This window comes from Podarcis gaigeae (assembly GCF_964106915.1).
Source record: "Podarcis gaigeae genome assembly, chromosome: 8".
Lineage (NCBI taxonomy): Eukaryota > Metazoa > Chordata > Lepidosauria > Squamata > Lacertidae > Podarcis > Podarcis gaigeae.
Window position 1 is genome coordinate 1,721,885 of NC_139684.1, and position 27,441 is coordinate 1,749,325.

The 27,441-nt window shown below is 45.3% G+C and overlaps 1 protein-coding gene and 1 long non-coding RNA gene across 4 annotated transcripts; one reads left to right on the forward strand and one right to left on the reverse strand.

Annotated features, from left to right (window-relative positions):
- Positions 1-27,116, forward strand: IKBKB (inhibitor of nuclear factor kappa B kinase subunit beta). 3 transcript variants are annotated; one of them, XM_083753242.1, is made up of 21 exons: positions 1-614; positions 2,109-2,203; positions 2,999-3,116; positions 6,996-7,065; positions 8,338-8,426; positions 9,994-10,083; positions 10,885-11,009; positions 12,712-12,819; positions 13,807-13,936; positions 15,243-15,437; positions 15,969-16,083; positions 17,572-17,695; positions 18,557-18,708; positions 19,608-19,669; positions 21,558-21,667; positions 23,344-23,393; positions 24,113-24,212; positions 24,381-24,528; positions 24,933-25,060; positions 26,445-26,535; positions 26,874-27,116. In XM_083753242.1, the coding sequence occupies exons 1-21, from the start codon at positions 513-515 to the stop codon at positions 26,943-26,945; spliced, it is 2,274 nt and encodes a 757-aa protein (XP_083609368.1). In that variant the 5' UTR covers positions 1-512; the 3' UTR covers positions 26,946-27,116. The 3 variants fall into 3 exon arrangements, with proteins under 3 accessions (XP_083609368.1, XP_083609369.1, XP_083609367.1); XM_083753243.1 differs by having other exon boundaries at positions 434-614; positions 25,017-25,060; XM_083753241.1 differs by having other exon boundaries at positions 434-614; positions 26,445-26,903.
- Positions 18,768-21,455, reverse strand: LOC310851255. Its single transcript, XR_014567656.1, has 2 exons — positions 20,088-21,455; positions 18,768-18,958 (listed from the first exon to the last, which is right to left on the reverse strand). It is a non-coding gene; the product is annotated as an uncharacterized lncRNA (long non-coding RNA).
- Positions 27,117-27,441: the final 325 nt, after the last annotated feature.

The following is a 27,441-nucleotide window of genomic DNA, read 5'->3' on the forward strand; positions in this document are numbered from 1 at the left end:
AATTCCTGGGATTCCTGGAGGCTGACGGGGAGCCGAGCTGTACTCCTCTCCATGCCTGCAAGTGCAGGCCAACTTGCTGAGAGCGGAGTTGGTGGCTCTCTGTCCCCGGCTGGCTGCCCAGGAAGTCTGCAGTTCCATGCAGAGGAACAGAGGGAGCCGCCTGGCTGCGTCCCGTCCCGTCCCGTCCCGTCCCGGGGTCTGCGGCAGATGAAGCCCGTGCTGGGCGGGGAGGGGCGCCCAGTTTTAGGGACGGGCCCTCCCTGCCGACCGAAGATCGATGCCTTTCTTTCTTAAATCCCAGCAGGCATTTGAATCGCATTCTGTTTTCTCGTTTGTGTTCTTTCTTTGTTTCTGCTCTCCCCGGCCCCTTTGGGGTGGCGGCGAAGCCCTCCTTCCCTCCGCCCCTTTAAGCGCCGGCCCGGCCCGCCTCCTGGCGCCTCTCGGCCAAGGCGGAAGCCGCGGCGGAGCCCGAGAAGGAAGGCCCGGCGGGAAGGAGGGAGGCCTGGGCCGCCATGGCGCCGCCTCTGCAGCCCCCGGGCAGCTGCGGACCCTGGGAGATGCGCGAGCGCCTGGGCACCGGAGGCTTCGGCAACGTCCTCCGCTGGCAGAACCAGGTGAGGGGAAGAGGCGCCCGCGCATTCACACGTGCACCCCGCGCGCGGCTCTCGGGCCTGCGACGCGGAGAAGGGGAGCCTCGGAGGCCTCCGGGAGCCGCTTCTGAAGTCCGGCGCCCGCGTCCAGGCCCGCCTTTAGAAACAGCCCCTGGGAAGGCGGGAAAGGAAAAGACTTAGCTCTGCCGCTTCGCCTCCCGCTTGCTTTCCGTGGCAGCCTCCCCCTCCCCCCCCCCGGCAGGAGGCCACCTCGGTAAACTCCAGATATATATATGAAAAAGAGTCAGCTTGGCCCGATGTGTGCTGTGTGATCCACAGTTATGTCCTGGGTCCGATGAAATGGACAGGTGGCCCTTGAAGGCGCCATTGCCTCCACTTGCGCTCTTAGGGCGGCGCTGCTGTGCCAAGACATCCAAGGTCCCCTGAGTGTGGATCCTGAGTGTGTGGACTCTTGGAGTTTTAGGAGATCTTTCACATGGCAACATTTCTCCCTGCAAGGTATTTCCACATAGGATGTTTTAATAAAAAAACCCCGGCTGCAGATAGATGGTACATCAAACACAGGAAGCTGCCCTGCACCAAGTCGGAGTATTGGTCTGCCTGGCTCTGTGGCGCTTGAGTGGCAGCCGCTCTTCAGGGCTGGAGACCAGAGCCTCCTTCCCAGCTCTGTCTGGAGATGCCGGGGATCAAACCAGGGACATTCTGCATGCAAGGCAGCTGCTGCACCACGGAGCTGAAGCCAATCTTCTACGCATGGGATTGCCAAAGGACGTACAGGGAGCATACCACCCTCATTTACAGATTCACACACCTCTGTGCTCATTCCACACATAACTCTATGCCAAACAATGTCCAGTGCTGTTGGCTCTTTCCTAACTGCTCTGAGTCTCTGTTCTGTTCATTATCTCTGCAATAACTGCTCCAGCACTGGCTTCTGAAACAGGGCAAGTTAGTAAATTGACCAACAGTTGGCAGATTTATTACTGAGTAGATTGGCTTCAGTAACTTGTGTGTGTGCATACACAACAAAAGGGCCGTTTGTAAAATAATCCTGATAGAGTCTGCACTTGGTTTTCTCCTCAGAGAGCCAGTGTGGTGTAGTGGTTAAGAGCGGTAGTCTCATAATCTGGGGAACCGGGTTCGCTTCCCCGCTCCTCCACCTGCAGCTGCTGGGTGACCTTGGGCCAGTCACACTTCTCTGAAGTCTCTCAGCCCCACTCACCTCACAGAGTGTTTGTTGTGGGGGAGGAAGGGAAAGGAGAATGCTAGCCGCTTTGAGATTCCTTAAAGGGAGTGAAAGGCGGGATATCAAACCCAAACTCTTCCTCTTCTTCTTCTTCTTCTTCTTCTTCTTCTTCTTCTTCTTCTTCTCCTCAGATTCATATAAGAATGGCATAGGAATTTTGCATCTGCAGCAGTACTAACACTGTCAGGGTTCTGAGAGTTTGAAGGTCAGAGCACTTGGTTCACATGAATAAACTCACCCTTTTTTAACAGGAGAGTGGGGAAGAAATTGCTATCAAACAGTGTCGTCAGGAGCTCAGCCCACGGAACAGAGAAAGATGGTGCTTAGAAATACAAATCATGAAACGGTGAGCAGTATTGGAAAATGTGCGGCTTGTGTAAATATCATGGGCAGTGAACTTTGCCTTCTAGTAAATGCATTTAGCACCAGGATTTTAATCCTGTCTATTTACAGAGTTATCTTTTAGTTTGCCCCATCTTGAGAAGGAAGGTGTGGCAGCATTAACCCATTAAGCCAGGCTTTGGTTTTCCAAGTGAGGATGGGGAACTTCTGGTCCACAGGCCAAATCAGGCCCTGCACAGGTCCCAGTCTGGTCCACAAGGCCATTTCCCCCAAACTGTGCCCACCTGCCCAAGCCATATGTGGCATTAAGGGAAGCACAGGTAGAGACACACTGCAAAGGACAGCCAGGAGCCTTAAAGTGGCAAGTGACGTTTGCTGTCAGTACCAGTCAGCTGACAGTGACAGCAGGCCCCAGAGGGACTCTGCTCAACACGATGCTTCCTCCAAAGAGTTTAATATGCAGAATCTTCTTTCATGTTTTTGTCTTCTTGATGAGAATGGTAAGGACATTGATTTTAAAAAGCTAAAAAAAACCCACCTCCGGCAACATGAAGCTCCAGGAGAATGTTTTAGAGCACACTGTCAGTTCACATGGGGGGATTGTGGGGCCCAGCAGGATGACCTGTTCTGAAGAATATGCTCCAGAATCTGTTTCTACACTCGTTTCATGGTGGACCTTCAGGAATTGCATAGCAAGACAGGCCAATGTAGAAAGTGTTTCTCAGAAACTTAGAAAGCCATTGCTTAAAGGTAAAGTGAGAGATCCACCTGAGATCTTACTGTGTTTTCTTTTCCTCAGGCTAAACCACCCCAATGTGGTGGCTGCCCGGGATGTCCCAGAAGGGATGCAAAACCTTGCCCTGAATGACTTGCCATTGCTGGCTATGGAGTACTGCCAGGGAGGAGATCTCAGGAGGGTGAGTGAGGGGCGGAAAGGGGGGGAGACTGAGAAAATGGACTGGGTTTAATCAAATGGCTGCTCTGTATTCCCAGTCATAGTGAGGGCTTTGCCTGAGTTTATGGCACAGAGGGAGGAGCTTCATTCTTCTCAAATAATGTGCCACCCATTAGTGGTTTCTTCTGAAGTTATCATTTAAGAGATATTTATTATTAAGCTTACATACAAGGTACGAGTATCTGCAGGCAGCAATGACAGGCTAGTTCCAAAGCCCTTGAGAGCAGGGATAGAGTGTTGGTGCTGTTTTATGCTTGAATGCCCATTGAGGCCTGGATAGTGGAGAGGCAGGTGGTCAAGACTTCCTCCACTGTCGGGAGGAAGCAGGAGGCCCTGAGCATTCCTGGGAGTCACAAGTGGGGGGAGCTGCTGCTGCACTCAGGTCCGGCTTGCAGGCTTCTAGAGGCATTTGGTTGGTGGCTGCAGGAGAACAGAAGGCTGGCCCAAATGGGCCGTCTGCCTGATCCAGCAGGACACTTTTTGTGAATTCTGCTTGAATACCTTCCTGCTGCTGTTGCCGTCTTGCTCCCAGAGAAGGTTGCTAGAAATATGTGGTTGGTTTCTGCCGGAGGGTAGAGAAACGGGGGAAAACAGGATGCCAGAAGGACTGCTCTTATGTTCTTATGGGGAAAGAGGCAAATATGTTAATTGTTGCATTAAAATCCTAAATGTCTAAATTTATATTATTCTACTTACATTACTTAAGAATGCAGGTGAAGGATAGCATGAGTGAAAGTTCCACTATATCAATTTCTCTGTGGAAAGCTACTTTGAAAAGTGTAAACAAAAAAATTTCCTTCCAGTAGCACCTTAAAGACCAACTAAGTTTGTTCTTGGTATGAGCTTTCGTGTGCATGCACACTTATCTGAAGAAGTGTGCATGCACACGAAAGCTCATACCAAGAACTAACTTAGTTGGTCTTTAAGGTGCTACTGGAAGGAATTTTTTTTGTTTTGACTATGGCAGACCAACACGGCTACCTATCTGTATTTGAAAAGTATGTTCTTTTCCCTGATGTGGAGATATTGTGCCTTCAGGATAGCTCAGTTGGCTAGAGCGTGGTGCTGATGACGCGGCCATCATCTCACGTTCCAGACCGGGTTTGAATTATCTGCTGAGGAAATTATCTGATTACTGTCCTGGAAATGGTTTATCCATTAATTATGAAAAATCTAAAATTTTAGTCTTCAAAAGAAGATTTTCCCGGTCTAAATGGGTGCTGGATGGCCATAACCTTGAACAGGTAAAATACTTCAGTTACCTAGGACTCACATTCCATCATACAGGATCTTGGAAACACCATCGGCAAACCTCCCTTCAAAAGGCGGAGATTACAAAGCTAGCCATACTCAGATTCTTCTTCACAAAGGGCGGCAAATATGTTCCAGCAGCCTTAAGGTTTTTCAACACAAAGCCTGTTTCCCAACTCCTGTATGCAGCAAATGTCTGGCATAATGGGGACCTGCCAAAGCTAGATGGCTTTCAGGTAAAATTTCTACGATCTCTGCTGCAGGTACCTAACTGCGTCCCCAACTCCGTCCTCCGTTAGAAGCTGGTGAATGCCCAATTTCAACTAAAGCGTGGTGGGCTGCCCTAAAATATTGGCTCAGGATTTCAGTGTTTAACCTAGGGAAGGGTTTGTACCAACACCTGACCAATGAGGAATTTGTCAGCAAATGGCAGAAAACCATGGCTAAAAAAGCCACCTCTATTGGTCTCTCTCCCCCCCCCCCAACTGTATTACCTGGGCTATGAAGGCGCCCAAAAGATTTTAAAGCAAAGATTATGGGATAATGCACACAGTGACTTGCGATCTTGATCACACGCAGTCTGTAGTCTGCTGGCAGTAGGAGTTCAATATGGGTATGTCTTTAAGTCAACATCTTACATTAAAAATCTGACAGTACCAAACTACCGAAGGCTTTTCACCAAAGCCAGACTAAATGTCTTTCCCTCTGCAGTGTTGGATGGCAGGTTGAGAGGAGTTCCCTACCAGGACAGACTTCGCTCATGTGCTCAAGACATCGATTCCATGAAACATATTTTGTTCCATTGTGCAAAATATGAGCAGGCCAGGGCTGAACTGATATCACCCTTGCTGGTACCTTTCCCGGGAAAATCAGAGGCTCACTATGTCAGGTTCCTACTGGAAGACCGGACATATGCTAGAACGTTAGCAGTGGCAAAGTTTTTATGCTTGCAAGAACAAATGAGCCCTATATTCTAAACAAAATGCTTGTTTAACCTGGAGGTAGGCTGTATGAATTGTGTATTGATTTGTAATGATTTGTTGGGTCTCTGGACCGTAATAAAGATTGATTGATTGATTGATTGATTGATAATCCCAATGCCTCAGGTACAATCCCCATCAGGGTGGATAAAAATCAATAACTTTTTAAAAATGGATTTTTTTATTTAAATCAGATTTTCTTGATTTAAATCAGATTTTTTAAAAATAAAATGCTTTTGGAGGAAATTTTTCTCTAAAGAGAGTTTCTATTTAAGTTACATTGTAGTCCAAAGGCTATTCATCAATAAATAAGGATTTGTTGGGGGGCCACTAGGGGGCGCATTGGAAGGTGGCTGACAATACCATCTCTCCGACCCACACGAGGTAATTAAGAGGCTTGCTATGGGAGTATGCAGCCTCCCTTGTTGCCCCAAGGATATGGGGAACACTGCCCTTGCCTGCTGTGCCCATAAATCACCCCCAGATTCGAAAGAAGGGGGTGAGGGCACTAGGTAGAATGCCCTTGTGTGGACTCCGGCTCTCCTCGACGGTGTCCCTGATCGCGCCACTAGCTGCAGCAATTTGTAATAATTAATTTGGAAGAAGCAAATGCACACATTTCAAGTGAAGAAGGGGAGTGAAGACTGCTAACTGAAGGGACCTCTGTGAAAGAAGAGCGACGGGTCAGAGTAACAGGAATATTTCATGGAGAAGACACATTAAAGGCTGGGTATGTCAGCAGCGGAACTGGATGGGGGGGGACTTTTTTTCTTTTCTTCTATGTGATTAACCAAGAACCCCTCCTCATACTGGATCCATCGGCTAACTGACCTAAGCAGGATGTTTAAGGACTGTGTGGAAATGAACTTTAACCAAAAGTATGTTTTATGGAGATTGAGTAAAGAATAAGAGCTTTTGGAGTGACGCAGCAATAAAAACAGTCGCCATCTTGCCAGGCTTTGTCGAAGGATTTACAACCAGGAGGAGGAATGGATTTGTTTTCGGACTGCATTCCTGGATAACCTCCTCAGAGGTTGGGAGAAAGGCGACAGACTTGTGGAGATTAACGACGGTAAGACTGTTTTTATTTATAGAAGTGATGATATACGGAAACCGTCTGAATATGGTTCTTGGATGAATAAAAATATCCACACAGGATTACAACTTGTTTTAATCCGCTTTGGAGAGCATCAGAGGTCACAAAAAGAAAGGAAAAATATATGATAATAACAAGAGGAGATGTGGAAAACAATAAGAAAGGACTGGACAGTATTGTGAACATCATATGGACAGATTTGTGGACATTAAAGCAGCAGCAAGAAGATGATTGGATCCCCTTCGGAACTTGAAATATGGGTACCCCCAACAAAAATTTAAAATTCGGCTTTGTAATTTGGAATTTATGTAATTTGGTTTGATTTGATGTGATTGGTCGGTTAATAAACATTATTTTTTTAAAAAAAGAAATAAGGATTTGTTTTAAGTTTTTCGTGTGTGCTAAAACTCAGTCTAAATTGGGTTTTTTTAAAAAACCGTTTAACCACATAATGGTTAACACATATGGAAGCTCAACAGAAACCTTTCTCATGTCCTCTTGTTACACCTTTCAGCACCTGAATCAGCTTGAGAACTGCTGTGGCCTGCGGGAGAGAGCTATCCTTATCTTGCTGTCAGACATTGGTAAGTGACCAGGGGTGGCCCTGTGGGGAGGGAACGAGCCTCAGATGGTGGGTTTTGAGTGGAATTAAGGACAGCATATCGGGACGCGGGTGGCGCTGTGGGCTAAACCACAGAGCCTAGGACTTGACGATCAGAAGGTCGGCAGTTTGAATCCCCGCGACGGGGTGAGCGCCCATTGCTCGGTCCCTGCTCCTGCCAACCTAGCAATTTGAAAGCACGTCAAAGTGCAAGTATATAATAGGTACCGCTCCGGCGGGAAGGTAAACGGCGTTTCTGTGTGCTGCTCTGGTTCGCCAGAAGCGGCTTAGTCATGCTGGCCGCATAACCCGGAAGCTGCACGCCGGCTCCCTCGGCCAGTCGGTCACGACTGGACCTAATGGTCAGGGGTCCCTTTACCTTTACCTTAAGGACAGCATAGTGAGATGCAAACACCTGTCAGGGAACAAGCGCACTGAAATGAACAGGTGTGTGCAAGAACTCCTCATTTCAATGAGGATTTGGTGCCCCCTAGGTGGTGTGGTTGCAGATGCCTATCAGATTTTATGTCTCGGGTACTATCTCATCTTTTGAATATGTCCTTATCAAAAAAAAGTATATTCTCATACATGCAAGGGCTTTTTCTTCTATCCCTTGGCTAGAGTAGGAGTTAGAAATCAGGGCAGGGCAAAACAGATTCTCAGGAGAAATGTGCTCTAGCAGCTGGTCTGGATGGCCCCAGCTGTTAGACTACTGCACCTTGTGCTTGTGTGTTCTTGCTGCTACACGTGAACTCTGCTGCTCTACTTCTAATGACAGACGCTGCACTTCTGGTGCTCTGAGCAGGGCCAGATTGAGGTTTGATGAGGCCCTAAGCTACTGAAGGTAATGGGGCCCTTTATATGTCCAGCTGTCCTTTGTCAAAAACAAATTGTCTGTTTTTTGTGTTGAATATATGCTCTATGGTAATTTATGGACCTAATAGGTATCTAAAGCCATTTGCCACTGTTGCTGTATGTAGGTTTTATTTTATTTGTTTTTTACCATATATTTTGGAAATGCACATCCAGGTTTTTTTTCCTTTAATTTTTTGGGGACCTCCAAGGGAGTGGGGCCCTAAGCTATAGCTTGTTTAGCTTATACGTAAATCCGGCACTGGCTCTGAGCCTATACAGTGCCGCTGCTGCTTTTCTGAGTTAACAACAGAATGCACTAATTGATTCATACGGATAGATTTTGGTCATGACAATACATTCCTCTCTCTTTCCCTCTTTCTCCACCCCCCTTCCGTCTCAGCCTCTGCTCTCAGATACCTTCACGAGAACAGGATCATCCATAGAGACCTGAAACCAGAAAACATTGTCCTTCAACAAGGAAAAGAGAGGGTGGGTGATGCTCTTCTGTTAAGCTTCCCCACCTGTCACCACTAAGGCAGGGTGCTGGGCAGAGTTGTATCCCTCCTGCCAAAGGCGCTGTTTGAGAAGACTCAGTGAATAGGGGTTGGGTGTGCTTCAGCTAAGATACTGATCTAGCATATTTACTTACAAAAGAAAAGACTAAACTGGCGGGAGGTTTGTAGTGATGTGAGTTGCTTTCCTGCAGCATGTTCTGGTGGTCTTGCTCAAACTTGGATGATGGACTCAAGGGCATCCTGATCAAATTTGCAGATGACACCAAACTGGGAGGGGTGGCTAACACCCCAGAGGACAGGATCACACTTCAAAACGACCTTGACAGATTAGAGAACTGGGCCAAAACAAACAAGATGAATTTTAACAGGGAGAAATGTAAAGTATTGCACTTGGGCAAAAAAAATGAGAGGCACAAATACAAGATGGGTGACACCTGGCTTGAGAGCAGTACATGTGAAAAGGATCTAGGAGTCTTGGTTGACCACAAACTTGACATGAGCCAACAGTGTGACGCGGCAGCTAAAAAAGCCAATGCAATTCTGGGCTGCATCAATAGGAGTATAGCATCTAGATCAAGGGAAGTAATAGTGCCACTGTATTCTGCTCTGGTCAGACCTCACCTGGAGTACTGTGTCCAGTTCTGGGCACCACAGTTCAAGAAGGACACTGACAAACTGGAACGTGTCCAGAGGAGGGCAACCAAAATGGTCCAAGGCCTGGAAACGATGCCTTATGAGGAACGGCTAAGGGAGCTGGGCATGTTTAGCCTGGAGAAGAGGAGGTTAAGGGGTGATATGATAGCCATGTTCAAATATATAAAAGGATGTCACATAGAGGAGGGAGAAAGGTTGTTTTCTGCTGCTCCAGAGAAGCGGACACGGAGCAATGGATCCAAACTACAAGAAAGAAGATTCCACCTAAACATTAGGAAGAACTTCCTGACAGTAAGAGCTGTTCAACAGTGGAATTTGCTGCCAAGGAGTGTGGTGGAGTCTCCTTCTTTGGAGGTCTTTAAGCAGAGGCTTGACAACCATATGTCAGGAGTGCTCTGATGGTGTTTCCTGCTTGGCAGGGGGTTGGACTCGATGGCCCTTGTGGTCTCTTCCAACTCTATGATTCTATTCTATGATTCTAAATCACTTTGAATTTGTTGATGTGCAGACATCCCTTTGCAGTGCAGCTGCTCTCTGGTTGTGGCACTCTGGTGTGAATCGTGAGGTCTGGTATATGGTGGGCTGTGGCAGGTGCTTTTCTGTTTGGGAAAGTTGTCGGCTGTAGGGCTTAGTCCCTTTCAGCTCTGAAGGGGGGGCTGTTTTTTTGGAACCCCCTCCAGACGTGATCACGCTACTTAACAATACTTTCACAGTCCTTGATTCTTCCAAGCACAGAGATAGGATGAATGGGATATTGTGCTGGGTCCAGAGCTGATCCAACTCTGTGCTTGTGCTATATATTTATCAGCCATTTGGGTGTTGGTTTTTGCCAAAGCTCTCAGGTTCTAGTTCTGTTTACCACAACTACCCTCTCTGCTTTCTCTCAGCTAATACACAAGATCATTGATTTGGGGTATGCCAAAGAGCTGGATCAAGGCAGCCTTTGCACTTCCTTCGTTGGGACATTGCAGTATCTGGTAAGGATTTGCAAGTGCAAATAGCGTGCTTGCACCCAGGAGGGCACAATTAGGCAGGAGGAGTGGAAGCAGCACATTAAAGCGGCAACAAATGGATGGGAAGCTGAGCTGTTAGGAACCAGGAAGCCAAAGCCAGTATCCCGAAGAAGCATTTCAAATGAGTTGCAAAAATGTTGCTTTCCTGGGTCCGACCAAGGGTCCATCTGGACACTTCTAAGTGGGACAAGGGAGGTGATGGCCTTTCAGTACTGTTTGTCCCCAGGATCTGATCCTTAGAGGTATATTGCCTCTCTATACATGGCAGTTCCATTTTGCTCTCATGGCCAGTAGCCAGTGACAGACCTTGAACCGATATGAACCCATTTTTATACTGTGATCCTTGGATAAAGGGTGATATATAAATGTAATTAATAAGAAGAATAGGATTTTTTGTGTTTTTTACAAAAGAAATCTGTCCAAGCTAGTATCTATCGCCGCATCTTGTGTTAGTGAATTCCACAACAGGTTTACATTGTGTCATGGAGTCCTTCCTGTCTCTAGTCCTCAGCCTGGCCATTGCTGTTTTAAAATTTATTTAAAATTCTATTTTAAGTAAAATCTGTCTTAAGGAAGTAGAGGGAAGGGATCATATCTCAAGTTCTCCCTTGGTTCGAGGGAGCCTTTTTAGGAAGCTGGGAGCTTGTGGGGTGTAGGATTGCATTCCACCTAGGAGTGAGTCTCATTGGACTCAAAGGGGTTTGCTTCTGAGTAGACAGGTAAAGGATTGCACTGCTAGCCTTTTCCTGGTTCTCAATGTTTCAGGCCCCGGAACTTCTGGAGCAGCAGAAATACACAGTGACTGTGGATTACTGGAGCTTTGGCACATTGGCCTTTGAGTGTATCACAGGCTTCCGACCTTTTCTTCCCTCCTGGCAGCCAGTGCAATGGTGAGTAACTCTGGCTCCATTGTGAGGTTCTTAGGAAATGTCCTTTTCACTTGAAAACTGAGAATACAACGGTCAGTATTTTTCTTGGCAGGGAGGTGAGAGGAGGAGTTAATGCTGATCAGGGTGACCTGTAAGAAATAACTTAATAATTTCTATAGCAGAGTATAAAAAGAGGCACATTTTGCATCTGAGAGGTGAGCCTGGCTCCAGCTTCAAATAACATGTCTTGGCAGCAACCAAGATTTCCTCACCTGTTTGGCTATCCTGCCTGTCTCTGGTGGATGTCTTCTTTCTTCTTGCCATACTGGTTTTATTCACTATTACATTTGCGACTTCTGATTTAAACTGTGGCCCTCCAGGTGCCGTTGGAGGCAGGAGCTGATGGGAGTTATAGTTCAACACACCTGGAGGACCACAGGTTCCCCATCCATGGTTTAAATGTATAATTGTACAATCATATGGTGTCTGATGAAGAACAAAACAGAATCCGAACAGTCTTGGTTTTTTAAGCTGAAAATCTACTCCAGAGGCTGGAGAGAAGGGTGTTCATTATGTTGCAGGTGCCAAGGCAGGTGGTCTTCTGCACAGCACCATTGGCTTCAGACGGAGAGAACTTTTCCTCCAGTTCTTAGACACAGTCCTCAGAGACAATTCTCTGTGTGGTAATGAGTGTGTTTAGATGTATTTATTTCATTAACGCACATACTGTTTGATTGTAACAAAACCTCAAAGTGGTTTCCAAAAAATAAAACATCGCAATTGTCAATAAAAGACCGCTGAAAATAGATATTTAGAAAACATTCAGAACTACTGAAAATCAACAGTAAGCTAAAAACAGATTAAAACACATGTAGCTTTTACGTGTCTGGATGGCTTGATGAAAAAAATGTTTGAAGCAGGTGCTGGAAGAAGTGCAGTGAAGACACAGGCCTGGTGGCAGGAGGAGACAGGGAGCGGCCGACTCTCAAGTGCTGCCACACAAAAATGCAGAATGGATATTATTTGGTAGCTGCAGCAGTGCTAGTTCTGCAGATCGGAGCAGTCAAGTGGGCACATGAAGAGTCAGGCAATCCCACGAGTAAACGGGTGCCGAGCTGTTAAGGGCTTTATATGCTAAAAGTGACTCATTGAACTTGGCCCAGTAGCAAATGGGCACTCAGTGCAGACTTCTGAGCAGAGCTGTAGTATTTTGACAAGGCCTCAGTCCTGTCAACAATTGTGCCGCAGCATTCTGAAATAATTGCAGCTTCCTCATCACCACATAGAGGGCCCTGTAGTGATCCAATCTGGAAGACACCACTGCTTGGACTTCTGGGGTCAAGGTATGGCTTAGCGTGACCAGAAAGGGCTTGGTGAGCTCTGGGCTCTTCCACTCCCTCCCGTTTCCTCTGGAGTGGCCACAAGGAGCAGTCTGAAAGCTTTTGCTTCCATTTTAGCTTCACCACAGCTTGCCTTTGCTTCCAGGCAAATTGGTTAATGTTTAGTATGGCTGGTTGAGGTAGGCCATCCTCATAAACTCTGGTTTCATGTTGGCATGTTTCAGTTAACCAATTTGTGTGGGTTTGGATGACACTGCAAGCTGTGATTAATTTAAAATGGAACTGAAAGCTCCTAAATTCTTCCTCTGCTGTAGCAAAAGGCCTTGGTGCAGTTATAAGGGTAAGCTAAAGTCTGAACCCACCCAATGTGTGTTTCTTCTTAGGCATGCAAAAGTCCGGCAGAAAAGTGAGCTGGATATTGTTGTCTATGAGGACTTGTCGGGAGAAGTAAAATTTTCTAGCAAGCTGCCACACCCCAACAATCTGAACTGGTAAGGAACGACTGACACCTCAAGGAAAACTCGGGTGCCCATTTTGCAGGCTGGCTGGGACTTTCCTTGTTTCTGGTTCTGCAACTCTCAAATCACAGTTATGAACTGACAGCAATTTATGCAAATGAGTTGTTGTTAAGAAACTTCCACTTCTTATTTTATGACTGGTCAACCAGGACTTGAGGAGTGTATTTAGAGCCAAAAAAGGCGAATGCTATTCTATACAGAAGTATAGTGTCCAGATCAAGGGAAGTAATAGTCCCACTTGTCCACACCTGGAATACTGTGTCCAATTCTGGGCACCACAATTTAAGAAGGATGTTGACAAGCTGGGGCATGTGCAGAGGAAGGTGACCAAGATGATCAAGGGTGGAAACCAAGCCTTAGGAAGAACAGTTGAAGGAGCTGGGTATGTTCAGCCTGAAAAAGAGGAGACTGAGAGGAGATATGATAGGAAGAAGAGTTGGCTTATTTATTGTAGTTCAGTCTTGCCCTCCCTCTAAGTGGCTCAGGGTGAGGTTCTGTTCCCTGTGGGGCAAGTTAGGTGAGTGAATGTTTTGTCCAAGGCCATCCATTGAGTCTTGTAGCTAAGCAGAGGTTTTAACTTGGGTTTTCCTTGCTCCCAACCCCACATCTAGCAATTTATGCAGCAACCAACAACAATTATATTTAAAACATACCACCATCAATGCATACCTTCATTTTTGAATAACATTCGTGGGGGGAAAGGATCCCTGCCCCAAAAAAGCTTACTAGTTAATTTGAGGGAATTGGGGAGGCGGGAATCACATGGGATCCATCCTGTAGTTAAGGGTCCCGTGAATGGAACCATGGAGAGAGAATAGCAAGTCTGCAGAATATGTTATGTCTCTTAAACATAACTTTTAGGACTCTTCTCTGCAGAAAAGAATGTTTGACTCATCCCCCTGCACCCCCACCTCAGCACTTTCTTCATTCCAGTGCTTTCTTTTTCCTGCTTTCCTTCAGTGTTTTGGCTGAGCGGCTGGAGAAATGGCTGCAGCTGATGCTCCAATGGCATGCGCGGCAGAGAGGCACTGACCCTACATATGGCCCCAATGGTTGTTTCAAGGCTTTGGATGATATATTGAATTTAAAAGTAAGTGTTATTAATGGGGGGTGCCTGTAGATTTCGCTTTATTTCCTTTAGGTGTGACATTGCAAAAAATAGGGAATAATCTAAAGTGGCTAATTGGAGCAGTTGTGGCACAGAAACTTCTCTTGCTGCAAAATGGGCACCAGGAGTTCTGCACACATGGCACCACTTTTGTGCCAGTTGTACTGGCTGTTGCTGCACTCCCAGTTTGAAGAGCTGATGTTAACATTTAAGGCCATAAATGGTTTAGAGCTGAATTACCGAAAGAATTCCTACTCCTATAAAACCCCATAATCAAAATCTATGCTTGAGGTCCTTCTTGTGTCTCTGCTGGTGACATCCATTTGGCTGGTTGGTGAGCACCCAAGACAAGGTCATGGCCTTGCAGAACTTTATTCCACTGAATATTCATTTGGCTCCTTCAGTGTTGGCATTCAGGGAGGCCCTAAAAGCTTTTCGTTTTACTCTTGCCTTTTCTTCACAAAATTTTGGTGATTCAGTTTCCCTCATGCCTTATTTTTGTCTGTATCCATTCAGTGTTTCAAATTCCGCCTGAAGCTCTATTATTATCTACGTCACTTGGTGTGAGCTTGATACAGTATATAGCGTACTATATAATTGCTCAAATAAATTATGTGCGTACGCATTTTCTGTTTTTTGAAAGGTAATGATATTTTTATTTACTCAGTGCCACCAGTTAGCTAAACTGACAAGTTTTTATTAACTTTTAAAAATTTATTTGTTGAGAGAGTTGCATTACTGTATTCAGTATATTATATTACAGAGTAATGTATCAAATATTAGGTTTGTTTTTGTTTTTACTGTGCAATACGTTTATCAGAGATTTTCTTTGGAAAGAGGCATGACAAATATTTATATATAGATAAGTGTGAAAACATTTTAGTGGCAGTTTCACAGCTTTGCTGAAGTAGGTTTGAAATTTCCCTATAAGCCACTTAGTGTCCAAAGATACATTTAGTTTTCTGGCTGATGCAGAGAAGGGGAGAGAAACAAGTCATGTACATTAATATATGGTGCTGTGCTCCATATAGTTGCATCGCCTCAGAATGCAGGTGGGAAATGGCTTGTTTGTGCCAAAAACATTCCCTATGCATGGAGTCCCAGAATCTGAATTGCTCTGAAGCAGAATTTACCCCGGCCTATTATCCTTTCTTTTACTCTGGCAGAGAGGGTGGTCTTGCTATTGGTGGCCTTTATTTCTGGACAAATTCTCAAACTGGAGCAAGTTGGGATGTGTCCTGTACTGGTTCCAGTTTCTCTCTGTTTGGGGTTTTTTTTTCTTTTGCAGCTGGTGCAGATCCTAGACATGGTAACGGGTACTGTGCACGTGTATCCTCTGGCAGAGGACGAGACCTTGCAGAGTGTGAAAGCCAAGATCCAGGCAGATACTGGCATCCCAGAGCAGGAGCAGGAGCTACTTCAGGAAGGAGGGTTGGCATTATTTTCTGAGAAACCAGCCACTCAGTATCTGGCTGACATCAAGGTGTGTCCAAGAACATTTTCACCCATGGGTACCAAATTAGCTCCTGTTGCTTTTGGAATACTCCCAGCTAGTGAAATTTCAGTTTTGTCCTTTACCTTAACTACAAAGCCTTGGAAGGAATTGCCATTGTTTTAAAGGGATGGGGAGTGCAGAAGCAGGGGGATGGATTCCCCTTTTTGTGGGAGATGGTTTGGTTGAGAGTAAATTTGTGAGCAAAGGAAAACCACTCAAGGAACGATAACAAGGGAAACAGAAGAGGCTTGAGGGATGAGGAACAGGACTTGTGTAGCAATGAATGAGGTACTAATTTTCTCATTGTATTAAGAACACTGCATCTTTTCCCTACATAATGTTATTTCTTTCAGATAGAACACTTGGGAGAATGACTTTGAGTGACTCCTTTGGAGAACTAGCTATTAATATCCTATTTCTGTTGGCCGCTCTTAGTCCTTTGGATAGGGCATGATTGTAGGAGATGTTTCCAAGTTATAGGCCCCACGATAAGGGATCCGTGCTTCCTTTTCCTTGCAGCTAAATGATGCCACAGTTGCTGACACAGGCCTCTTCTTCCTGTTCGACAACCGAAAAGTTACATACAGGCCTCAGATCTCTCCCCGACCTCATCCAGAAAGCATTAACAGTATTCGTAAGAACCTTTTCTGTGTTTTGGTGCTACTTGGGGGGGGGGAATTAATTGTTTTGAGGTGAATATATAGTGAGGAATACTTGCTGCCTTTGTGACTGATTGGAAATATATGTGTGCTCTGTGCTTACAAAAATAATAACCCAAATTCTGCTTCAAGAAACGTGTAACATGTACAAATTAAGCACCTTGTTTTATTTGCTATATTTATAAAAAGCTGCCCAATATATCATTCTCTATTCTGGTTACAACATAAATGATAAAATACAGTTGAAAATGAAGTATCATAAAATAACAATTTATGGCATAAAAACTTGCAGCATATAGTTTTATATTTCCTTACCTGGCATGACTAAGGAGGGGCAGTGAGCACTCCTCCAGCCACTAGAAGTCCTCATACAGCTGAGGTCTTCTCTGGCTGGTGAGATTCTTCCTGGTTTTGCTTACACACTTTCAAGCTTATCTCTGCAACCATATGGGCTAGGAACTTCCTTAAAAATTTTTTTTTAAGAAGTCAGGACACCATACTATGACAATTCAGGTTTCTGTACATACATGAATTGCAGAATACATACCACACTGAACACAAGGCGACACGGTGGCAGCCTCTAGATGTGTCATTCCACAATTTCTGTATTACACGCTTTTCATCATAGGAAATATATTTTTGTATATTTTCTTGGCTACCTGGTGAGCTAGTTTAGCCTAAGGAGGATTGGCTTGCCCAAAGCCACCAGTGATCTTCCTGGCTAAGCGGAATTTGAAGCTGAGTCTTTCACTCCCCAAGAAAAGGAGTGAATTTTTCTAAAGTGCACAGACCCATGATGGATGTGAGCCCCAAGCTCAGCTTGGTTTTTTGAAACATCGTTTATACTGATCAGTAAGACTGAGATAACAAATTAATTCAGCCCTTGATATTTTTACTGCAGAAGTTGGAATGAACTGAAAGAGTCAGGAAATGCTGGCAAGATAAGGAGCCTTGCCTGTGTAGACAAAGTTAGTTACCGTATCTCAAAACCTAATGGACACTTGTAAGTTGTGTGATGACAGGCAGGTGGACCGTGTAAGACACAGACTATGGATGCTCTCTCATTCATTGGTTGTGTCTGCATCTCCTGGGAGATGAGCCAACAGGTGGGTATTTTTGCCACTGATGTCTGTGGCAGCGGTAGAACCCACGCCTATGATTGACTAGATTAATTATTTGGTTCACCATGCAGGCAGGGGCTGAAAGAGACAAGTCAGGGAGTAGTTTTGGCTTGCTGGTTGCAGAACTGAGGATTTGACTTGACTCCTGAGAGAGTTTTTTGTAGCATCCAGCTAATTAAGAGACCAGTCAAGTCCTGGGATAGCCTGAAAAAGTCCAGATATATTCTAATTTTGTCGAAACCAGCACTTGGCATGTAAAGCATACAAAATCCTAATTGTGGGTTTGGGTTTCCCCACTTGTGTCCCTCTTCCCTGTCGATCCTTCTCTTCTTTCTTCTGCAGTTCAAGATCCAAAAAAGAACCTCTCCTTCCTCCAGCTGCGCAAAGTGTGGGGGCAGGTCTGGCATACCATCCGAAGACTGAATGAGGACTTCCACCAGCTCCAGCATGGGCAGCGGGCAGCCATGTGCGTGATGGGATCCTGCTACGTTTGGGGCTGCCAGTTCTGTCCACTGGGCTCAGACCTCGCTGGCCTGTTCTATGAGCAGCCTAAGTGAAGTCTGCACCACAAAGGAAATGTTCCCTGTTCTGTGCCCAGAGACGCTTCAGTTCCAATGCCTTAAACATTTCTGCAAATTTGCATTATATTTATTTGGCCAGTTGATTTTTCTTATGCTAGCCCAGGGTGAGAGGGTGCAGAGAGTCTGGGGCTATGGCTGGAAGGCCTGCCTTCTGAAACCCCAAGAGGGCTCCCAGGTGTTGTTCTGCTTATGCTTGTAGTTCTTGGGGCTGGAAGCCTTGCTTTAAAAAGGAAAGGAGAAACACGGAAATTACCAAGGGGCTAATTTTTTGCCCTCAGTAACCACATTTGTGTACCCCAGCTGTGTGGATTGCATGCCACACTAAATACAGATTATATGAAATAGGCTCCTGCTTGGCTCCTCTTTGGCTTTTTCTATGCCAAGGTTTTATTGACCAAGGCTTTTTGCATTTTTAGTTTAATCCGGACTGTAAATGTTTGATGCTGTCTCTATTGTTGGTTTTTTCTTGGCTGGTTTTTTAATGCTTTTTGTTGGTTTATATTATTATACGCTGCAGTGTTAGCAAGCCACCCCAGGAATATTTATAGACAGACAGACATATAAATTTACAATACTGTCTTTGAGACTGAGACAGAACTACTGGTTAAAAGGTGTGCCATGGCATTGTGCTGACGCTGAGTGGGGATGATGGCTGTGGAGCCCAAGCAAAGGGGAGCCGACAAGGTCTGGTCAGCTGGGCCTCCAAGGGGGCGACTCTTTCTCTCTCTTTCTGCCTGGCTTTGTAGGAGGAACCTTCTGCGCCACAACAGTACCCTTTCCAAGATGAAGAACACGATGGCCTCCCTATCGCAGCAGCTGAAGGCAAAGCTGGACTTCTTCAAAGCCAGTATCCAGATTGACTTGGAGAAGTACAATGAGCAAACTGAATTTGGAATCAGTGAGTTTGGCTGTTTTTAATGATAGGAAAGCAGTTGCTAGGACAGACCTCTTCCCTGGGCCTTGATGCCAGGTCACGCTCCCTACAATATCACATTTTGCGCTTCTTCCTCGACTGGACCACCAGAGACTGCTAAGAAATGATAGCAAGTCTGAATCCTTCCCCAGGCCAGAAAGCATGGGCTGGGTGACAGGGGGTTAGGCTAAACTTCTCCTCCTTCATCTGCCAGGATATTTTTGTGCAGGGAATTCTTGAAGGGAGAGAGAATTTAAACAAACAACAGAATTTTAATAGTGCTTATTTGCTTTATACGCTTAAGAAATCATGTTTATCTTCTTCTCTGTATTATTGCATAGCTTGGGCGTTGGTTGAGGAAAGCGGTTCCTGGCCTGCTCTCTACCCCCACCCCCGCATTCCCTGCAGTGACAGGAGTTGTGCCCCATGTGCTCCCACCCCATTTTCAATGTCTGATGAGAATCTGAATACTCCTGGACAGCTCCCTGCTTTCACAAGCTTTTTTTTTGTCTGTGGTGCCTCAAAGGCTTCCTGTTGACTTCTAGGACGGCCTTTGATCTTGGACTTCCCACCTTTATTATATTGCACGTCAGAGCTCTCTAATCACCTCCTCCTCAGTCTGAACAGCAACAGACCCCTTCAGTCCTAGCTCAGTTTAGAAATTGGTTCCTGTAAAAATGAGTTGTTCTGCAATGTAGTGCCTCTTTTCAGTAAACCATGTCTTGCATCAGCCCTGCCCTAAATTCCCATATTCCCCCATCAGACTTGGTTTTCACCAGCCACAGCATCTAATGTTTATGGTGACTCCTTGAGAAGGCTCAAAGGGATACTTTTGCTGATCTAGGAAGGGTCTCTTGAAAACCAGAGCTCTTTTCTTTTTACAGCTTCTGAGAAACTGCTGCTTGCATGGAAGGAAATGGAGCAGACTGTGGAGCTCTGTGGGCGGGTAGGCTTGGACTTTTTTCTCTCTTGTTTTGCTTGGATGAGTGTTTTGCCTTGCAAAGGATGGTTAGAGTTGCCAGGCCATAACCTGTGAGGTGCCTGGGATCAATTTCTTGGCAATCCTGTCTGAATTGTTGGACTTTGGGAAGCAGCAGATTAATGGACGAGGAATAAACCCAATATGTTCCTTGTTTCTTTCAGAGCTTGTGGGCAAGGGGTAGAAAATTAGCTGGAGATTAACAGAGTTGTGTGGTCACAGGAGGAGGAAGGATAAGAGGACCCAGTAACAATAAACAATAACAAGTACTTGAGAGCAGAGGTGGGCAGAGGCTAGATCTCTATGAGTGATTTGCAGTAAACCAGAATGCATTTCTGACTCTCAGTTGCTTAACCATGGCAGCAGCAAAATGACTCTCCCCTACCTGTCCTAAATTATACTGCTGAAATGAAAACCTTTTGAGGCAAGCAGCTTTGATATGAAAATAGCTTGGGGAGGGGCTGGAGCTCAATGGTAGAGGATCTCGTTTGCATGCCAAAGGTTCAGATTCAATCTCGAATAGCGTCTCTGGTTAGGGCTGGCAGAGAACCCTGTCCCAAACCCTCAAGAGTCACTGCCATCCACAGTGTAGATAGCAGGCAGTATAGACTGTGAGCTCCATCCTGTTCTGGAACATACAGTAAATTCCTGAGCTCAGAACTCTCTTCATTGTGCATCTTTTGCATCAGGTTCTGGTTGGTGGATCTTGATGTTCTAGTAACAAGCCTGATGTCTCCCCACCCCTGCTTTAAAGTGTTCCAAGTATCTTTAAAAAACCTTGTCTTGGTGATCCTTGTCCCAGCCCTGTAAGACCTGGCATTGCATATGGCATTGCACCCATATGGTTGATGGAGAGCTGAAGCTGAGAGCGAGGGCTTACCAAAGGCCACTGACGAGGACTGTGTTACAAGTGACTTAACAGGGAAAGCAATGAATAAACTGTGATAACTATCTGTTAAAAATGAGCAATATAAAAATGTAACTCTTTCAGCCAAACCACTTAAAATAATCATTAGAACTAGTTCAGTCACATCCCCCAAGATGCTGAAGTCTGGCTAGGTCTTTTTATGGGCCATTCTGATGGTTGTGATATGCTCTTTTTGGCTCTTTTTCTGGTAAGGTTTTTAGAGAGACTTTTGAAACAAACAGCTAAGTCTAAATAACAATCACAATCACAATTAAAACTGATCTGGCTTAAAAGATACCCAAAAAAATACCCAAAAAGATACCCAACAGCAATAAGACCTTAAACAACATTCCAGATCATCTTAAAGATGTTAATGTACAGGCCAGATGAGCCTCTTTGCAGAGGGCAAGACGGAAGAGGAAGGCCAGAATGCAAATTTCCTTCTTGTCAGCAAGAGGAGCACACAGGTGAGAAGTGCTAGGTTTAGGTACTAGAATTGTCTGTCTTGCTGGCTTCAGAGGTAGAACTTCAAGTATTGTCAAAAGGCTCTGAAAATTATACCTTCCAGTGTGTTGGCCAAAAGCTAACAGTGTGGCAACAAAACATCTTATATTTGTTTGTTTTACTTGGTTGGTTGGCTTTGAAATTTGTTTCCCCTGGATGGATCTTAGGCAGCCTTCACTAACCTGGCACCCTCCAGATGTTTTGGACTACAATTCCCATCAACCCCCAATAGCATTGCTGTCATGGCTGGGGCTGACGGCAGTTGTAGCCCAAAATATCTGGAGGGTGCCAGATCGGTGAAGGCTGCTCTTGAGGAGTCAGCAGGTGGGCTCAAGACTGCAAGCCCCTGGGATTGTTTAAGACTGGCTGGAAAGAGTTGGGTTACCTGCAGCCTAGGCTACTGGAAATGATGTCCTTTCCTTGTCCCCTCCTCTGCCTCCCGAGGAGGAGGAAGTTGAGCAGCTGGTGAAGAAGACGATGGCCCTACAGACAGACATTGTGGACCTGCAGAGAATCCCACAGGGCCCAAAACAAGGGAGCTCTCTGGACGCCCTGTAAGTAGTTGCTTGTAGTGCCTTTGGTTGTTTTAGCCCTTTCCTAAATACCATTTTCTCCAGTATCCATCATCCTGGGGCAGCATAAAATCACCTCCTTTGTTTGATAGACATGTACCCTGGGAAGAGGTCAGATACGCATGTGTAACACGACAAACATGATAGCTTTTATTTGGGTTTCCCTATATTTAAAGGACAGCATAGGAAACTTAGAAAGTTCGGCACACCTAAGTCACGGAATCCAGTGGCACAGCACTTAAATATACCTATTTTAAAAATTGATTTTTAGTTTTTTTGGTGCTTACCTTTCTCTAGGTTGCACTTATAGCCAACCCGGCCAGGTCTGATCCAGCCCCACAAGCAAATGTTTATGCCCCCTGCCCATCAAGACTCCACCCATTTTGTCAGTGGTGGCAGAAAAGAAAAAAATAAGGTACACACCACGCTGGAGTGGGTGGCACAGCTTAAACCTCTCTGCCCTGCCCAGGCCCCAGTAGCCTGATGACTATAGGAGGCAAATTGCCCCTTCCACAGCCATCAGAGCAGCCATTTGATGTGCTGGGAGGGGCCATCACTTTCGCCTCCTCATCTGATCCACAGGGATCAGCAGATATTTTGGGGGGGGGGGTTGTGTGCCCAACAAATGCGGGTGGTGCCCACGACTACTGCTGTCCACGCCAACCCACAAGGTAGCCAGGTTGAAAAGACTGGTGCAGCTTATCCAAATCTGGAAGACAACAGGCTGGGGGAGGCTAAGCTAATCTCTCTCCCTCCATTGTATACATTCAGCAGAGTCTCACCTGAACTCCACCATTTCAGGCTGCAGATAGCTAAAGCTCCATGCACCAAAAAACCAGCAACAGCATATCATGAAGAAGACTGGCCAGAACTTTTCTTCTTGCCTAGTCTTTCTAGTTACATGTGTGCAGGGGGAGCAATCAAAGAGCATCCTCCTGGTCATTTGGAGTGTAAGGGATAGGTTTTCCACTTTATTCTAAGAAATGTATAGCTGAACCTTGTGCTGGCTAAGGAAATTTGCATTTTAGATTAAGAATCTTCTGGGTCTTGTTAATCCTTGGGATTAAATCTAAACTGGCAAATGAACAGCAGATCTGTATTTACTCCACTGAGAGGCTGCAAGATAATATGGCACAGAATTCGAGTTGCTCCTTGTTCCCCCCTCCATCTCCATACGGAAGAGTGCCATTGTCAATAAGAGGGGAGTACTAGAAAAGGGGGCAGGAGAGGCACTGAGGAAAATCATGTCAAAAGAAAGGCTGATGTGGTTATGTTAGTATTCTGTTTGTTCTTTTAAGTTGTTGTTAAATGATGTTTTTATAGTAATTTTATTTTGTAAATAATTTAAATAAGTGGAACATTGAACTGTAGCCAAATGGGATTTACGGGAGAGAAGGGCAAGCTGTACAGGGGCTATGCTCGAAGTTACCATTGCAACTTAAAAGTGCTTTACCAATTGTAATGTGTGTAAGTCTCTAGGATTCTCACTTCTTACAGAAGGGTAACAGGCTAAGAGAGCCATTTTTGCCCAAAGCCACGCAGAAGGTGTTGAACCATGCTGAGCACTCAGTTGGTCTGAACATGGTGTTGGGTGGGGTGGGCTTGCTTCTACACTCACAAGCGCTGGAGAAAATTTGTCTTTTCTGTTTCTTTTATAGAGAGGGACAAGCAAAGGACTTGTACCAGAGACTGAGAGAAAAGCCAAGAGGTAAAAAAAGCCTTTGTAGCATAGGAATCTTGTTGCGGCATGATCTGTTCCAAAGGAAACTGACTACAGCTGGACACAGGAGAGGAATTGCCGCAAGACCATGTGCTAGCACTGCTTTCTCATCTCACCGTTTCCCCCCAACCTTGTGCTCCTTGACAGTGCTGTGGAGATGCATGTTTACAGTCCCCGTTCTTTGAGCATCAACGTCCCCCACCCCGTCTCCTTTGAGACTTTTGTAGTACAAAACACAACACAGAATAGTGTGTTACTAATAATGAGAAGATTGTTACCCCTTAACATGCTTTTGCCCCACTTTTTTGTGGACATGGTGAGGGATGAATACTAAAGAGCAGTGACTTGCGTTCTGGCAACCACTTCAACAGCATTTGGTATTCCATTCACATTTCACTCTGCTGAACTAGCTGTTACCAGTTGGCTCCAAGTTTTACTGAGCAATGTTGAAGATTGCCGCCAAATATAGAGCGGTGATTTTAATCTGCATTAGTGGCAGTGATGCCAAATCCAGAGAGGGGTATTAATTTATACCAGAATAGATCCAATCTTGCTGAAGCTGTTCAAGGGTTTTAATTCCTTTGCCTGTTGCCCAACAGTCACAGCAATGGGGGCTGTTTCCTTTCTTATGTCTTTGAGGAGCTTTCTCGCCCCTGCCCCCACCCTCTGCCTAACATGCCACTTGATTCTGCACACTTTTTGTCTAGACCAAAGGACTAGCGGAGACAGCCAAGAAGTCGTGAGGCTACTTCTGCAAGCAATCCAGACCTTTGAAAAGAAAGTCGGCCTCCTTTATGCTCAGCTCAGGTAGGACTCCCAAAGACCCACTCTAGTGAGGTTGTCCTGGTTACTGGGAATACTGTTTAGTGGAACTCTGCCTTTGTCCCGCACCTCTCAGAGTTCTCTGTCTCTCCCCCTCTCCTTGTGCTAGTAGAGCTGATGACACGTGACTAGAAGGCTATCTCTTCTTTACAGTAAAACAGTTGTCTGCAAGCAAAAGGCGCTGGAGTTATTTCCTAAAGTGGACGAGGTGATGAGCCTGATGAATGAGGATGAGAAAATGGTTGTTGAGCTTCAGGATAAACGGCAGAAAGAGCTGTGGAACCTGTTGAAAATTGCCTGTGTGAGTAAAGTGGAATATATTTTTCTGGTTAGGAACATCAGATTCTTCTCCATCTGGCGAAGATCAAGTAGCATTAACTGCCCACGGCTCCCTCCCAACTCTCAAAATCTTCTGAGAACCCTTTCCCCATCATCTTGCCTGCTAAGAAACCAGTGGGCTTCACAAATTCTGAGGGCTCTAGGCCAGACTTGTTGGGCCTCACGTTAACTGAGTGTATAACCCCTAGAGCATGCCCCGTCTTTTCCTGTTGCTGCCCCCTGCATTGTGAACTTTGTATTACTGATATTCTTCAGGGATCCTGACAGCTGTTTGGAAATCACTGGCAGCAATGCCTTTAAATGAAAATAGTGTATTTCTTCATATTGCATATAGAAAACTTGATCTGTGTTCTTCCTCTCCTGCAGAGCAAGGTGCGTGGGCCTGTCAGTGGGAGCCCAGACAGCATAAGCGCATCACGCCTTAGTAATCCTGGTCAACTCTCATTGCAGGTTCCAGCCCTGCACAGTAATTTACAGGATCCTGGGATTAAAAGGTAATATTTAAGGCAATGGTTTGCTCTCATAGTTATTGGTTACCTCTGCACTAGTCTTCAGCAGGTGGCTTGGGACCACTAGTGTGTCACAGCCTGATCCAGAATGTGGCAGCTAGACTGGTGACTGGGAGCAGCCACCGAGACCACATAACACCAGTCTTGAAAGACCTACATTGGCTCCCAGTATGTTTCTGAGGACAATTAAAAGTGTTGGTGCTGACCTTTAAAGCCCTAAACAGCCTCGGCCCTGTATACCTGAAGGAGCGTCTCCACCCCCATCATTCTGCCCAGACACCTGAGGTCCAGCGCCGAGGGCCTTCTGGCAGTTCCCTCGCTGCAAGAAGCAAAGCTACAGGGAACCGGGCAGAGGGCCTTCTCAGTGGTGGCTCCCGCCCTGTGGAACGCCCTCCCACCAGATGTCAAAGAGAAAAACAACTACCAGACTTTTAGAAGACATCTGAAGGTAGCTCTGTTTAGGGAAGCTTTTAATGTTTAATAGACTATTGTATTTTAATATTCTGTTGGAAGCCGCCCAGAGTGGCTGGGGAAACCCAGCCAGATGCGCGGGGTATAAAAATAAATTATTATTATCCACAGTGGGTCATAACAAGGGCAGCAGCCTCATGCAAATATATGGTAGAAGAGTAAGAATTGGGTCCCCAACTGCATGTTTGGATTAAAAGTGGGTACTGGGTCTGAAAAGATTGAAGGTACCTCTTCTGCATTACCCTTTTGTCTGCAGTTAGTTGAACTGGGCAATACTTTCCCTTGCTGTTTCCCTTGCACACGCATAGACCATGTCATCTTACAAATGTGTCTAAAGTTCCTGTGTTGCATTTTTGTATGTTACATATGTGCTGCAACTCGCAGGCAATACTCGTCACAGATTACCTTGACACCGGTGATGGATACTCATGACAGAAGAAAGGTGTGTGAATGGTAGCATGCTTGGTTGGAGCTGGCTGACTTCACAAGGAAATACTTTACTGGCTTCCGATAACATTCTCAAAGACAAACAGATTCATTCCTCTGTTCAGCATTGCAATGTACATGCTTTTTTTCAAGCAAGGAATGAATTATTTTTAAAACATGCACTGTATCACTTTTTATTTTCTGTTCTCAGCCAAAGGGAGCAAACTTTACACTTCCTTTGAAGAACACCCCTTTAGTCACACAGCAAACTGTCAAACTGAAGGCAGTTAAAGCAGTTTGTGATTCACTTTTTAAAAACAAAACAACAAAAATAGGTTCCCACTAGCCTAGTGAAGGCATGAAGCAGCTCTGCTAATCCTGGCAAAAGTATGCCGTGATGAAAAAATGGACCTCCTTTATGCCAGTTCCTTTTATTGTGATATTCTTAAAAATCTTCTCTGATTTGTTTTAGTGAGGAGTTACTGATGGAATCTCGAAGTCTCTGCAATCAGCTAGAGAATGTGATGCACCACACAATGAAGGATCAAGAGCACAGCTTTATGGTAACATCTTATGTTTTCTGTTGTAAAGTGACTGGGGCGAGGGGAGCGGAGAGACTGATGCTTTGCCAGTACAGTCCCTGCAGGTCAGTTTGAAAGTGGGTGGCATTGCCCCTCTCTCAGACACCTGATGTTAGATGGTTGAAAGGTAGGTGGCCTTCCCCATATGATAGCACCAATAACTTGTTTCTAGCCAGCGAGAAAGCACTCTTATTTAGACTAGCTTATAGTCACACAAGAAAGGATTTAACCTGAGCTGAAAAATACTTTGGAGGAAATTGGACAGGAAGCCACAGTTTTTATGAATGAGGTGTCTCAATAAGCACTTGTTTTGTTTTTAGGCTCTGGACTGGAGTTGGTTGAAACTTCAAGAGGAAGAAAGAGGAAAAGGCCTAGAACAAACCCAGATGTGAAAAGGGCCACTATTAAATCGCTTAAAAGCTAACATTTTAAAAGTTGGTAGCCTGCTATGAATGGAGGCTGCTATCCTTGTTGAGAAATCTATGCCTATTGCCCACAGACTGATTGTATTCATTTTTTACTCTTAATCATCTGTATATATAAAATATACTGTTTGTGAACTATGTTTGAGTGTAAATTCTCTCTAGACCTCCCTAAAGCATAAATTGCCCACTCTGACCATTTCCCACTTGGTATTTATTAAACCTCTGACTTGGAAGCAAACTTAGAAGCACCAGTTTTAGAAATAGCATACATGCAGGATATAGGTCAGTATGCACCATTACAGATCAGGATAGCCATTCAGGGAGGCTTACCTCTTCCACTAGTACCGTAAGTTGGTCTCTGCAATTAGCTTTGAACCTAATGGTCACCAGGTACGGGTAACCACCTTTGTTCCAGTGATGCTGACTTCAAAGGACCCCATACCTTGCAAGTTGTACAGTACCC

Coding starts and splice junctions, on each gene's coding strand:
- IKBKB (XM_083753241.1), top strand. CDS start 513: ATGGCGCCGCCTCTGCAGCCCCCGGGCAGCTGCGGACCCTGGGAGATG. Junction 13,937..15,242: donor ATGATATATTGAATTTAAAA/GTAAGTGTTATT, acceptor TTTCTTTTGCAG/CTGGTGCAGATCCTAGACAT. Junction 21,668..23,343: donor GGGAGCTCTCTGGACGCCCT/GTAAGTAGTTGC, acceptor TTTCTTTTATAG/AGAGGGACAAGCAAAGGACT.